The sequence below is a fragment of the Schistocerca nitens genome, chromosome 2 (assembly GCF_023898315.1).
Source record: "Schistocerca nitens isolate TAMUIC-IGC-003100 chromosome 2, iqSchNite1.1, whole genome shotgun sequence".
Classification (NCBI taxonomy): Eukaryota; Metazoa; Arthropoda; class Insecta; order Orthoptera; family Acrididae; genus Schistocerca; species Schistocerca nitens.
The window spans coordinates 861288680-861304909 of NC_064615.1; the positions used below are offsets into that span (position 1 = coordinate 861288680).

Below are 16230 nucleotides of genomic sequence, written 5' to 3' on the forward strand. Positions count from 1 at the left end.
CATCACTCACCAAGACACCCTTCAGGAATAAGTATTTAATCGAAGTAGGCCTAAGGTAGGATAAGCAAAACAATACCTCAGATGTAACTTTAATTTACTCAATAGATCCACTGGATTCTAAATTTGAAAGAACTACTGAACTCGGTACATTGCAAGCAGTTGCTTCTGTAACAACAGAGATGTTCCTTTAACAGTCAAACAGAAGAGATGGTTTTAGAAAAAGACACCTCAGCCACATCCCTTCAGCATTGAAACATTCATTTTGGATGAACCAGAAGGTATTCGTGGGTTTCAGGTTCAGAACTCTAAATTCTCAAAGTGTCAAAGCAAGCTCATCTCAAGAAGGCCTTATAGGTGTTTGAAGGGAATCTGGGAAGGTATAACTTTTTAGACAGGTTAATGGTCAGTTCAGTAAGAAGTGTGGAAGGGTATCAGTCACTGTGTTAACTGTGCTGTGTATCAAGCTCTTCATTGACATTTTTCATGTTCAGCTGGTGGATTATAAAATTTGTAATTTAATTAACAAACATTAAGATAGTATCTTTGAAATCTATACTTGTACAATATCGTAATGTCTGACTTATATTCTTACAGTTAGCAAAGAAAAGAAATTTTTTTAGCAAACCATAATTATGACCACCCTTGCAATATACAAATGTTCAAAACTAATAGATTACAGAGAAATTTAAATATGAATAGTACTCAATATACAGTATTTTTGTAATCCACAACTTCTGAATAAGATAAAAAAAATCTTAGCTGTTACTGTTTGTTAATAAAACATAATTTAACAAAATAAATAACTTGTGGATTTGTTTATTTATTAACAGTAGTTACCTTTTTAAAATCTGTAGTTCATTAGAAAGCTTAGGAAATGGTGTATCCAGACTGCATTTTATTTCTTGCCCAACTTACTAAATAGAATGGTTATCAAAACTTGAAATATTTAAATTACACTGTAAGTCAGAATTTCAAAGCACACCTGATGTGTTACAGTATTACACCAGAATTCTGTTGGATTTTTACATTGTTAATGTGCTCAGGGAAATTAACTATGGAATGTATATTTGTCGAGCAAGTTTCAAACCAACTACTATGTTCAAATTACCTGTACTATTAAATCCAGATACTGAAGAACTATATTTTCATAAATAATAGTCACTACATAGCAACCATATGTATGCAAAAATCTGTGCCACTGAGTAACCCTTGCGCCCTAATTTTAAAGGGGTAACAAAGAAGAAATATTAGCTATAATTTGTGTTTTACTTACAAAAAAATTACTCTAACGCAATGATTCAATTAATCATCACTTTCACCATCACCACTGGCAGGAAAATTCATGTTGCATTTACAGAAAGTTATTCTAACATAATGATTCTGTTCATCATCAACTTTATTGTCATCACTAGTGGAAGAATCATTGTTGTAGCTGACATTTTCCCAAAGAGCGTCATCCTTGGTTCCATCCATCGAATTTGTGATACCGCATTTCTTGATGGATTTTTCTATGAGTGGTAGTGGAATGGAGTTCCATTCACATTTCTCCCACTCACAAATCTGCAACAAATATGGCTGCTATATTTTTCCACTCAGTATGTACTTGCAGTTTTTATCAGCCATCCATTGAGTATATTTTTGTTGAAGTGCAGATTTGAATGCTAATTTGTACACACATCTAGTGGTTGCAGGATGGATGTCAGATCTGCAGGTATAATGACCAAACCTGTTTTCCCTTTTTGTCTCTCACTTCCTCAGTTGTATGTCCACAGAAACTGTCCAGGACCAACATATTACAAAATTCAGTGATGCACCAGGGTGAAATTGCCAAATGTGGGTCACCCAGTCAACCACAAGGTCATTGCCCATCCACCCTTTCAGATTCGTCCTCACCTATATGCCTTTCACCAATATTTTTGGAATGGTTTTCATTTTAAATGTCACATAAGGTAATAGTTTCCATCTGTCAACAGTTACACACATCACTGTACTCCTTTGTTTCTCTTTGCCACCAGTTCATATCATGGTGCTGGATTCTCCTTTTCTGTTCATGGCGTTGTTGAGTGGCACCTCAAAATAGACTGGTATTTGATCCACATTACTGATTTGCAGTATTATATAGGAATGTCCATGGTGCAAATTTATCACTTAGAGATGAAAAGTCACTATTTTTTCCTTATAATTACCTGGAAGCCTTTGAGCAATAGTTGGTTGGTTGGTTTGGGGAAGGAGACCAGACAGCGAGGTCATCGGTCTCATCGGATTAGGGAAGGACGGGGAAGAAAGTCGGCCGTGCCCTTTGAAAGGAACCATCCCAGCATTTGCCTGGAGCGATTTAGGGAAATCACGGAAAACCTAAATCAGGATGGTCGGACGCGGGATTGAACCGTCGTCCTCCCGAATGCGAGTCCAGTGTCTAACCACTGCGCCACCTCGCTCGGTGAGCAATAGTAGCTTTCCTCTGGCAGCCTAATCCATTTCAATTGAAAAACTCGATACCCAACCCCAGGTAACTTTAAAACTGGTGAAGCCTAGGTCTTTGACAAAAGCTAGTGCTTTGAGATGGCACATCTCACTAACCACTATGCGTCCTTATTGTTGCTCCTCATCTATATAATCACAGAGCCTTTTTTCAACATCCAGATGCTTCACTTTTTGTTCACAAAATGCCTAGCTATTACCATTTGTTTCCTGAGAACTTGTACCATAATTAACAAATTAACTCATGGTTACTACTTCATTTCTAACATGCTACATGCATCATAGACAGGCTGAAACAGTGCTATAGTATTATAGGATATATTGTTGGAGATGGTGCAGTGCCAACCTTTTGCAGTCAATCTGTACACCCCAGTTTTTTATCCTTAAATACAGGAAAAAAATATGTGCAGATTATTTGCAAATATATAGCATATAATTTGTTGGTGAAAATCATTAACATCTAATCTGTTATTATTGCAGATATTGTTTTCTATTTATGGTTGACATAAGTAGGGCAAAATGTAATATGTCCTATGGTCTCAGGAGTAAGTCAACCATTTTGGAAGCTGGGACATGAAAAGAGAGTTGGTTTTCTGGTGTAATGCTGAGCAGATGTATTTGTGACATACTCTTTGTGTCAAGTGCATTATGGATGAAACAGTGAAATGTTTAGTTTCTGTGAACTGGTATTAGTCAAATGGTTCAAATGGCTCTGAGCACTATGGGACTTAACATCTGAGGTCATCAGTCCCCTAGAACTTAGAACTACTTAAACCTAACTAACCTAAGAACATCACACACACCCATGCCCGAGGCAGGATTCGAACCTGCGACCGTAGCGGTCGCGCGGTTCCAAACTGTAGCGGCTAGAACCGCTTGGCCACACCGGCTGGCACTGGTATTAGTCAACCAACAGAATAAATGCAATTCATTAACTGAAAAATATGACCAGTTTAATTTGAAATTCCACAAGAACTTATTAGACAATAACTGCACAAAACATAATTGGATCCTGGAGCAATGAATAACACTTTTTAATGCCTATGAGATTATTTGAACTTACATCACTTTTCTCACAAATTAGGAGTTTGTTGTGCTAACATCACACAATGTGTGATAGCACTTACGGATTCAAACTGAGAACTGCAAGTGACATTTCAAAGTACCATCTTCATTCCCCAATAATTGATGATGAAAAAGAAAAAAAGATATGAAACAGAAATAAACTTCCTTATGCAGTTACTTCAGAAAAATGAAAAGGATATCTTGAAGCTTTAAGAACAATCATAGATGATAAAGAACAAAAATTAAAAAGGAAGACAATGGAAAAAACCTTGAAACAGAAGCAAAAACTGATGTATCCCTAGAAAAGCACATTCTCAGAAAAGTGAGGAAAGTTGAGAAAGACACTTTGGCTGATTAGATTAGATTAGATTAAGTATTCATTCCATAGACCCATAAAAGAGGGAATCCTCCTGGGTGTGGAACATGTCAGATAAACACATGAAGTTATAACACCCTTACACAATTCAGATGAGATTTTAGGAGATATGTTTCACACAATCACATGATATGATGATTTGTTCTCCAATTACAATGACAGAGATGTAAAAGTAAATAAAATCTATGTAATTGTAGTTTGTGAAGGCAAATATTTTCTAGGCACTATTACTGATCTATGACAATATGTGGACCAACACATTGGAAATGGTCCAAGAAAGAGAACCATATTTGGTATCAGAGAGAGGAGATAATAGAGATTATTTCATATCCTATGGTAGTCTGTTGAATGTATTGATGCATATCTCAGATTAACATTGTTGAGAAAATGAAATATAGAAGCCATAAATAAAATATGCTGTATAAGGTTTATCAATTTTATGTTTTATCTGTGAAGCTAAATAGCCATAAATGTTGGGAGGCTCCCAGTGCCATGTTATTAACTGCAAAACTTATTACCGAGTCATAACCCAGTGTACGTCAAAAATTGCAGCACAAATCGTCCCAGAAGGGAGGAAACATTTATAGGTAAATTAAATGGGCGCAGCGGTGTTTTGATTCTTGGAGATGTGTATAAAGAGCAATGAGTTTAACTAAGAAAAAAAGTCATTAAAAGTTGACTTTTGATGACTCTGAGACAGAGTTTTTGAAAAAGCTGGTCTGAAGTGGAGCAGACTAGAATTAAGAGCGAATTTCTGAATGGGCCGCATCACAGAGAGCAGAAGTAAGGCATGAAGGAGGTTTGCAAAGCTCAGTTAAAGAAGCCTTTCAATGAGTTAACACATATAGATGCAATAAAGAGGATGTTGATTGAAAGAATGTGATGGAGTTTGGTGTATGGACCTTTATAACTCCATTGTCCAGTTCTAGAAATATGTAGACCAGCCAAAAAGGGCATCTGAGAGAACTGCTGGACAAAATTTTTACTATGGGAGGCAATAATAATAATAAGGAAGTTGGCATATGCAAGGAAACCAGAATATTAATGTAATGGCAGTAGACTGTTTGAAGATAGAGGCAGACCATGTCAAGAGCACTATCAACTACAACAACCCTTTAGACATAATGGGAGAAGGACTGATTAATTAAACTGAGGATCTCTCCATAGCAAGCCACAATGTGAGAGCTTATGATGATTTTATTGTGAGGACCACTGATAAAGATGAATGTTTAATTTGCAATTGTGATGAGAATGATAACAGAGTGGTAGAAGTATTTCATATAAATACAACTGCCATTACCAAGGGATTTAGGAAAGGATTTTGAAAGATAACTGAGAAAATCAAACTAATAAAGAGACAATTGGCGATGAGTTTCATTAGGAGGAAGGGGATTTACAAAGGTTGTTCAGTCAAGATTTGGGGAGAGTAAGGTGAATCAGAAGAAAATGGGAATGAAAGAGTTAGAAAAATAGAGGTACACGAGCAGAAGTATAAATGCGTAACAGGCAACAAGGTAACTGGTGTTTTTCTGAGGGATAATAAGATAAATAAATATGTTGCAAAGTTGAGAGAGGAAGAAGAAGAAGAAGTAGTGGGTTATTAAGTTAGTTTAAATGGTGTTTCTCTGGGAGAGGAAGAGAGTGAAGTCTTAGATATAGTGGAGCTTGTAGATGCTCTAATGGGCAAGGGGGGATGGGGTAGGGATGTATTAAGATGATGTGGGAAGTCTGTTCATCTGTTGTATTGAAATTGACAAATTCTGCTTATTGCTCCAATACTAATCGAGCTGAAGATCATTTAAATATGGAACAAAACTGTTGTTGTTGTTGTTGTGGTGTTCAGTCCTGAGACTGGTTTGATGCAGCTCTCCATGCTACTCTATCCTGTGCAAGCTTCTTCATCTCCCAGTACCTACTGCAGCCCACATCCTTCTGAATCTGCTTAGTGTATTCATCTCTTGGTCTCCCTCTACGATTTTTACCCTCCACGCTGGCCTCCAATACTAAATTGGTGATCCCTCGATGTCTCAGAACATGTCCTACCAACCGATCCCTTCTTCTAGTCAAGTTGTACCACAAGCTTCTCTTCTCCCCAATTCTATTCAATACCTCCTCATTAGTTATGTGATCTACCCATCAAATCTTCAGCATTCTTCTGTAGCACCACATTTCGAAAGCTTCTATTCTCTTCTTGTCAAAACTATTTATCGTCCACGTTTCACTTCCATACATGGCTACACTCCATACAAATACTTTCAGAAACGACTTCCTGACATTTAAATCTATACTCGATGTTAACAAATTTCTCTTCTTCAGAAACGCTTTCCTTGCCATTGCCAGTCTACATTTTATATCCTCTCTACTTCAACCATCATCAGTTATTTTTCTCCCCAAATAGCAAAACTCCTTTACTTCTTTAAGTGTCTCATTTGCTAATCTAATTCCATCAGCATCACCCGACTTAATTCGACTACATTCCATTATCCTCGTTTTGCTTTTGTTGATTTTCATCTTATACCCTCCTTTCAAGACACTGTCCATTCCGTTCAACTGCTCTTCCAAGTCCTTTGCTGTCTCTGACATAATTACAATGTCATCGGCGAACCTTAAAGTTTTTATTTCTTCTCCATGGATTTTAATACCTACTCCGAACTTTTCTTTTGTTTCCTTTATTGCTTGCTCAATATACAGATTGAATAGCATCGGGGATAAGCTACAACCCTGTCTCACTCCCTTCCCAACCATTGCTTCCCTTCCATATGTAGGTTTGCCTTTCCTTAATCTTTCTTCTAAGATAAGTCGTAGGGTCAGTATTGCCTCACGTGTTCCAACATTTTTACGGAATCCAAACTGATCTTCCCCAAGGTCAGCTTCTATCAGTTTTTCCATTCGTCTGTAAAGAATTCGTGTTAGTATTTTGCAGCTGTGACTTATTAAAATGATAGTTCGATAATTTTCACATCTGTCAACACCTGCTTTCTTTGGGATTGGAATTATTATATTCTTCTTGAAGTCTGAGGGTATTTCGCCTGTCTCATACATCTTGCTCACCAGATGGTATAGTTTTGTCAGGACTGGCTCTCCCAAGACTGTCAATAGTTCTAATGGAATGTTGTCTACTCCGGGGGCCTTGTTTCAGCTTAGGTCTTTCAGTGGTCTGTCAAACTCTTCACGCAGTATTATATCTCCCATTTCATCTTCATCTACATCCTCTTCCATTTCCATAATATTGTCCTCAAGAACATCGCCCTTGTATAGACCCTCTATACACTCCTTCCACCTTTCTGCCCTCCCTTCTTTGCCCAGAACTGGGTTTCCATCAAAGCTCTTGATATTCATGCAAGTGGTTCTCCTTTCTCCAAACGTCTCTTTAATTTTCCTGTAGGCAGTATCTATCTTACCCCTAGTGAGATAAGCCTCTACATCCTTACATTTGTCCTCTAGCCATCCATGCTTAGCCATTTTGCACTTCCTGCCGATATCATTTTTGAGACATTTGTATTCCTTTTTGACTGCTTCATTTACTGCATTTTTATATTTTCTCCTTTCATCAATTAAATTCAATATTTCTTCTGTTACCCAAGGGTTTCTACTAGCCCTCGTCTTTTTACCTATTTGATCCTCTGCTTTCTTCACAATTCATCCCTCAAAGCTACCCATTCTTCTTCTACTGTATTTCTTTCCCCCATTCCTGTCAATTGTTCCCTTATGCTCTCCCTTAAACTCTGTAAAACCTCTGGTTTAGTCAGTTTATCCAGGTCCCATCTCCTTAAATTCCCACCTTTTTGCAGTTTCTTTAGTTTTAATCTACAGTTCATAACCAATAGATTGTGGTCAGAGTCCACATCTGCCCCTGGAAATGTCTTACAATTTAAAACCTGGTTCCTAAATCTCTGTCTTACCATTATATAATCTATCTGATACCTTTTAGTATCTCCAGGGTTCTTCCAAAACTACAGTGTGTTAAATTAGATGCTGCTATAGGAATGAAATAAAAGCTTCTTTATAAAATTTGGATGAGTTTAGGAAATGTCACTTGCAACTGTTTATGTTGGGAAAGCTGGCAGTAACAAGTAAACAACTGCAGACAGAATGGTGGAAAAGTATCAGAGTGTGTTTTATAAATAGTTTACAGAAACATTAAGTTATCCTCACCAAAATTCATTAAAGACAGATGCACTGTTAAAATGATAGTGATGAAGCGAGAGAGCACATTTCTGAAGTCAGCGTTAAACTATATGAAAGAGTAACTGATGTTAACAATAGTAAATGGCCTGAATTTTATAACTTATAATGGAACTTGTCAGAAGAGCCTGTTGATAATACACCCTGTGAGTCAATGGGAAGCCCTTCTGTCAATACAATGGTTGGAGCATGGGAAGGAAGATGCCTAATAGACTGAGGGAGTCAGATCTGTGGGATTTCAGAAGTACTTAGCAAAGAACTTAGAGAAGAGTCAAATCAAGGGGAGGGGGGAGGGGGAAAGGAGGTCACCATAGGCTGCAGCTTCACATGACCAACAATGCCATAGCTGGTTGCTAAGTGGGGCGTGTTTGGAACACTTCTCACTGAAAGGGAGGATAAAGACATGGTGTTGTGATTCTCACCTTTTTTCAATACAGGTGGTATTGGCTGAGGTAGGGTGGAGTTCGAAAGGAGTAGCTGTAGTGGAAGTGTTGGTCTGTGTTGATTTGTGACAGTCACTGAGTAATTGTGAATGTCACTCAAGTATAATGCATGTTGAAGGTGCTTATGGATTGGTGTCCTCAGAAACCATATGTGTGTATATTGTGGCAGACCATCAGTGATGCCATATACAGATTTTCAGCTGTTTCATGGGTTCCTCATCTTAAATATGGGGTAAGATGAAAGTGTTGGAGGAAATCCACCCCTAAAATTGGTTCATGAACATTCATGACCAAATATTACCATGTAACTTTTTCATGGAGGCCAAAGTCTATGGTGTATGTTTCAGTTCCATAGAAGAATTGTTCGTAGCATGCAGTTGGATGGCTGGTGTTGAGAGGTCCTTCCTGGGGATGGTACAGGCTTCTGAGCCAGTGTCAATCAGAAAGTATTGATTTGTTAAGAGAACCAGCACTTATAGTCTACCAATGCCACTTATGATCTGAGCAAAACTGGTTTGGACCACATGTTTGAGGTATGGGCAGTGTCGTGTGCTGCAATCTACGTGTATCACCTCTTACATTTGGGAGTTTGCACATGTACAGCAATTATGGACTTTGTTGCTGAAGCAAGTGTGGACCAACACAATCAAGATTGAATTGACATACCTGTTGACTGAATGTGGTCGCTAGGCAGAGGTGTGTTTGTTGTGGTTGGCGAAAGGTCAATGTCCTCATCATTGGAACTAGTGGTGACACTCTTATACGTGTACAGAATCAATTGGATTGCATCAGCTCTTAGCCTGGTGCAATCAAAATGATTCTGTACACTCATGGGGGCAGCATATTGTGCTAGAGACGTCCCTGCCATGCAAATCCAGAACCACTTACGTCTTATCAGCCGCACACGGGTGCTGCTGGAATAGTACTTCAGCAATTTACTGGTGGTGACTATTTTTGTTCAATATATTTGCATACTGTTTTGTTGCAGAATCACAAAAAGTTTATCAGCCAGAACTAATCTGTGTTTCACATTACATTTTCATGCAAAATCATTCCCATCTGAATGTGTGGTGGTATAGTCTGGGAAATGACTTTTTGGTTCCGTCAGCTCAGTAGCATCATTCCATTGTCTAGCAACTGCAGGTAGCCAGTCAATGACGGACTGCACTTGAGCGGTAGCAGGAACCACATTGCCGCTCTGCAAACCTGATGCGTGTGTGTCAGAAATGTACCAGTGAGTGTCTCATGTGCAACCAGTGCTGTAGTTTCGTCATCTGTGTTAATAGTTTAGTTCATAGTTTATTTCATTGTTGTTATTGTTAGTGTTTACTTTATTTTGTTTCCTTTTAAACAATGCCCACTGCAACAAGTAGTGCTAGCCCAACACATGAAGGGAAATGGAGGAAGAAAAGTGTGCTACACAGCCAGGCATGCGAATTCATGTGTTCATTGAGGGACTGCTTTGAAAAAAGAAAAGGAAAAAGTTGAGCCTTTATTTCCTGTTTCCCAGGTTGTTAAGAGCACTCAGCAGCATCGAGAATAAGCAAGGATACTGTTGTAACAATAGGGGTGTGAGAGTGGCACAACAAGGCTGCACGCACTAGGAAGGAAGCGGCTGAGGAAGAAACAAGTGACAGCTTTGGACGATTTCCAGAAGGATGCTGTTTGTTGTCATATATATGGCCATTGTAAGAGAAGGAGACATCCCGCTCTATCTAAATTACTTGTATCACTTCAGAAATATGATCTGTTTAAAGGAAGCAGATTTTGATTACATGTAGTGCTGAAACACAAGGCTTCAACTATTCAGCGTTTAACAGACCCAAAATATTGATGGAAAGAACAGACATAGTTGCATGGTGGTGCAGATTTCTAAGCAGAATCATGGGTCTGAGATTCAAAAATATAGTATGGCTAGCTGAAGCTTGGGTTAATGCTAGCCATTCATTACGCAGAAGTTGGAGTGACAGAATGCCTAAGGGGACCGTGGCAGTGCCTGTTGGAAAAGGGTGGCGAATTATTGTTTTCCTTGCAGGTACATTGGACGGTTCTGTGCTAAACTACTTGTTAATGTTTCGTTCAAAAAAGACAAGGGATTACCACAAAGAGATGAACAGTCTGGTTTTTCAAAAGTGGTTTAAAACGTTACTTATGATGAATCTGACAAGTGCATCAGTGATCATCACAGACAATGCCCCTTATCATTCCATTGTTCACAGTAGGACACCAACTTTGGCATTGAAAAAAGATCTTATTCAGTGGATGAAATGACAAAAAGTGGATTTCAGAGAAAATACAAAGCTGTCAGAATTACTCAAAATTGTGGCACAAAAGAAACCACAATTTCTGACATATGTAATTGACGAGATTATCAAAAGGCATAGACAAGAAATTGTTTAGCTTCCTCCATACCATTATCACTTCAATGCAATTGAAGGGGTACAGGTTCAAATAAAAAATTAGATTGCTGCAAACAATAAAAAATTCACAATCTCTGAAGTTGAAAATCTTATTATAGCAGCTGTCAGTCAAGTGACAAGCAAGACGTGAACAAAACTCGTGAACAGTACTGCAAGTGTCATTAGAGAGGCAGACAAAAATGAAGGCATTGCAGAAGAATGCATAGAAAATTTAATTGTACAACTGGGAGAGAGCAGTGGTAGCTTGAGCAGTGCTGAAGAAGACTATTTTAACTCAGATTCTGACATTAATGAGAGTGGCGTTTTTCCATTAGCCCAACTACAGCACACTCAAGAATGTAAGGAGTGAACAAGCCATAGATTTATCATCATATTGTGAGTACCATCTTCAGATTATAATTGTTACTATACTGATAAATTATTCAGTTACTCATTGTAGAACTAATTAATATCACTAATATTCAACAATGGAAGCAAAAACTGCATTATGTTCAACAATTTGAGAAACTAGTTTTCATTTATATTGTGAAATTTGACAAATTACTTTATGATATTTCAGCATATTAGATAGCTCTTTTCAGTTTTTTGAGATTATATATAACAAATAGCAGCTGTAAATAAATGTGCATGTTCAAATACAACCAGCATGTTATCGACACTTTTGTTTCTGCTGCTAGATAATGTGTACAAGTAGAAACCAGGTGCGGAATGCTATAAGCCACGTTTGGCGACATTGCCTTCTGCCTGCCTGAACAGTCAAAACCAATCACTTCTCTCATTGACTATAGATTGATGAGCAATAATATCCAAAGTATAATATCTGGTATAAGTGATGAGGAGATATATGTATGGATTTGCCTTCAAAGCTGAGACAGCATACGGTTGCCCAGTGTGCCCTTGTAAATCACCTGTCACATGTGTTAACAGGGAAATAAAAAGTGCCAACAATCAGTTTGCAAAAATCTGCAGACATTTTAAAAATGTGAAATGCGTTGATATAAGCAGATTCCACACGCCACACGGACTTCACCTGAATGGCTTGGGGAAAGAATATCTGGCAAACCTGATAACCAAGTTAATAAAAAACCATCAAAATAAATTCAAAACCAAAATGTTAATTGCATCGCCATCGCCTGATTCCATAATGAAAACACTTCAAAAAAAGCTAAAAGTGTTAGAAACATCACCAGCACCAGCAAAACATATAAAAAAAGACAAAATTTTAACAGAAAGAACAGTGGACATCAATTTCAACGACAAAAGAACTGCAGTTCCTCATCATCCAAATATTATTTTAGACGAAAATAAGAAAAATGAAAAGACTCCAAGTTCACAAGGAAACACAGCAGTAGTGGCAGAATCAACATTTGAAGTGTCAGAAACAGCATCACCATCGACAACAGCAAATAGAAGGCTGTTGGGAAGAAGAAATGCTGAGCCTCCTCCTCATCTCAATGATTTTTTATGTGTGAGCCTGAAGAAAAAGAAGGGACAACAGTAGGTGGTGTCAAGTGTCTCCTCTCTCCTGTCTCAAGGCAGACTCCAATGGATTCTCAGTCAGGTAACAGCACTAACAGAATGAAAAAGCAAGAGGAAGGCATCTCTTTCTTTCATCAAAATATAAGGGGCCTCTTAAACAAAACAGATCAACTTCTTACTAACATTAGTGAAAAGAACAGTATAAATAATGCTCAGATTTTGTGCTTAACTGAGCACCATGTTACTGATAAATGTGCCTTGCCATCTATAGTAAGTTATATCTTAGTAACATACTACTGTAGGGAAAGTAAAGACAAAGGTGGAGTAGCAATTTATGTTAAGGATAGTGTAGCATACAAAGCTATAGATATTAAGAAATATTGTGTGGAACAACAATTTGAGGCATGTGCCACAGAAATAATAACTAAATTCTATCCAATAATAGTGTTGGTTGGCTACAGGGATCCTTCAGGTGACCTAAAAACTTTTGTGCATTCAATGGAACTCCTTCTGTCTGGGTTACTTTCAAAAGCAAAGGATATTTTAGTTTTAGGTGATTTCAATATAAAATTTATGACAGAAAATAAGAATAAAATTGACTTTGAGATTGTGATGACCTTACATAATCTGACATCAGTAATAAACTTCCCAACAAGAATTACATACGAGTGCCAAACTATGATAGACAAAATTTTTTTAGATGTAAGTAGACATTAGAATTATACTGTCTGGCAGGTTATAAGTGGGCTTTCAGATCATGATGGACAAATTCTCACTCTTTATGACGTTAATCTGTTCAAAAAATAATTTCCTCAATGGAAATTCATAAGAGTACTGAATGAAGGGGCAAAAGGAAGTTCCAGCCACAGGCTGCAGCAAATGGATTGGTCTTTAGTATATAGCCATGATGATATTGATACTAAATTTAACTGTTTTATAAATGAATTCTGTGCTCTTTTTGAAGAAATATTTCCCAAGAAATGGGTCAGAAACAGTGCTTCCAATTCTGTAAGTAAGCCGTGGATTACAAAAGGTATAAAACAGTCATGTAAAACCAAAAGGGAAACTTATGCTGCAATAAGATTCTATAAAGATGTAGAAAAATGGGAACACTATAGATTGTACTGTAAAAGTTTGAAGAAATTAATACGGAAATCAAAAGCCCTTTATTATGAGAAGGAAATAGATAATTCTAATAATAAAATAAAAACAATTTGGAGCATTGTAAAAAAAGAAACAGGAAGAGATACAACAAGTAAAGAAGATGTTAATAAAATCAGATATGAAGGTACCCTAGTAGATAACCCCAAAACGGTGGCTGAGATTTTCAATAAACACTTCCTATCAGTAACTCAACAGATTGGTTGCAAGCCCAATGTTGATGAAGCTGTAACTCTTTGTCAAGCAGTATATTCAAACAATTTCAGAAATGCACCTTAATCCTATCACTGTAGAAGAAATTCAAAAAATCATCATGTCTCTAAAAAGTATGAACTGTGTAGGGGTTGATAATATATCTAGTAATTTATTGAAATATTCTTGTGTGTGGATAAGGGACATTCTCTGTCATATTTTCAATGCTTCCCTTCAGAAAGGTGTTTTTCCCAGTAGACTTAAGTATGCCATTGTGAAGCCCCTGTACAAAAAGGGCGATAAAGCTGAACTAACTAACTATCGACCTATCTCTTTGCTGACAGCTTTCTCCAAAATTCTAGAAAAGCTAATACATGTAAGAATTACTGATCATTTCATGAAGAATGGAGTTCTCAGCAAGAGCCAATTTGGCTTTCAAAAGGGCCGTTCAACAGAAGAAGCAGTCTATGCACTTGCAAATGAAGTCCTAGAAACCCTTAATGAAAAAATGCTAGCACTTGGTGTCTTCTGTGATTTATCCAAAGCGCTTGACTGTGTTGATCACCAGATTCTCTTGAAAAAAGCAAAATTAGTAGGAATAAGTGGTGTTGCAGGCAATTGGCTACAGTTGTACCTCCAAGACAGAAAACAAAAAGTTGTCTTGAATACCCCGGGTGGAGTATGTGACACTTCCTCAGATTCTTAATGGAGTTCCATTACATGCGGAGTGCCTCAGGGCTCAATTCTTGGGCCACTATTATTCCTGATTTTTATTAATGATCTACCATCATGTACAAGCCTCCCGTGAAAATTTACATTATTTGCTGATGATACCACAATTTTTATGAGCAGTAAGAACAGACAACAATCTTGAGGAACTCATTAATCACATACTTTCAGATGTGGTTAATTGGTTCAAGGTGAATGGTCTCTCATTAAATTCCAGTAAGACCAGCTTTATTCAATTCTGTACAAAATCAGAAAAATAGAGAGAGATAAGTGTGACATGTGGTAATCAACCAATAGAAATAATGGAAACAACAAAATTTCTTGAAGTGCACATTGACAAGAAAATGAACTGGTCTTCACATATTATTGATCTCTGTAAGAGGCTTAGCTCTTCTACCTATGCTTTACGGGTTGTCACTATATGTGTTGAACCCAACACTGCAAAAGTAGCTTACTATGGCTATTTTCATTCTCTCATTGAGTACGGAATTATTTTTTGGGGCAACCAGCCATTAGCAAGGAAAGTGTTCATTGCACAGAAACGAGCTTTAAGAATTATGGATTGCGACCAAGAGACTCGTATAGAAATAGTTTTCGTAAACTTAAAATATACACAACTACTTGCCAATATATTTTTTCTCTCATGTGTTTTGTTTGTAAAAATATACAGATATTTCAACCAAACAGTAGTTATCATGAGCATAGCACACGGAGAAAGAATGACATACACAGCGAGCTCAGAAATTTGAGCTTGGCGCAAAAGTGTGTCCACTACACTGGAGCAAAACTCTTCAATGCTCTTCCTCCTGAAATAAAGACAGAGATTCATAACAAGAGTAAGTTTAATAAAGCACTAAAAATATTTCTGTTAGAAAAAGCTCTTTACAGTCTAGATGAATTTTTAACTAAATAAATTTAATAGAGGGAAACATTCCACGTGGGAAAAATATATCTAAAAACAAAGATGATGTGACTTACCGAACTAAAGTGCTGGCAGGTCGATAGACACACAAACAAACACAAACACACACACAAAATTCAAGCTTTCGCAACAAACTGTTGCCTCATCAGGAAAGAGGGAAGGAGAGGGAAAGACGAAAGGATGTGGGTTTTAAGGGAGAGGGTAAGGAGTCATTCCAATCCCGGGAGCGGAAAGACTTACCTTAGGGGGAAAAAAGGACGGGTATACACTCGCACACACACACATATCCATCCACACATAAACAGACACAAGCAGACATCTCACAAGCAGACATATTTCATTGCATTTCGGTAAGTCACATCATCTTTGTTTTTAGATATAACTAAATAAATTGTAATATTTTAATATTATATAATACAAGTTGACATGATGCCACTAAGAATGCTATTTAACCTGAGCTCTGTATCTGTGTGTGTTCTATATCTGTTTTCTGTAGTGTTTTAATGATTCTAAGAAAATATGTATTTTCTTTTTCTGTATTGCTGCCCAAAGAATTTACTGTATAAATTTTTATATAATTATGTACTCAAATTTCTGTATATGCTATAAGATTATCAGATTGTATTTGTAAAAAACTGACTAGTTCCACGTCCTTGTGTATCCAACACAGTTAGACCTATGGAACACGAAATAAATCAAATCAAATCAAATCATTGCTCTGACGTTTTTATGAGATGGTGGAGCAGCACCTGTTTGGTGGTGCTATTAGCTAGGGGT

The 16230-nt window shown here is 37.3% G+C and overlaps 1 protein-coding gene across 5 annotated transcripts in view; it reads right to left on the reverse strand.

Moving 5' to 3' along the window:
• Positions 1-1173: 1173 nt before the first annotated feature.
• The window catches only part of LOC126237122 (E3 ubiquitin-protein ligase CHIP-like), a 92789-nt gene continuing 77732 nt past the window's right edge, over positions 1174-16230 (reverse strand). For 2 of the 5 annotated variants that reach the window (XM_049946941.1, XM_049946942.1), the window contains exon 4: positions 1180-1560. In XM_049946941.1, coding sequence (XP_049802898.1) covers positions 1303-1560 — 258 coding nt within the window. In that variant the 3' untranslated portion in view covers positions 1180-1302. Of the gene's footprint in view, positions 1561-15141; positions 15338-16230 lie in introns of those variants that run through there. The other 3 variants (XM_049946944.1, XM_049946940.1, XM_049946943.1) reach the window with 3 other exon arrangements.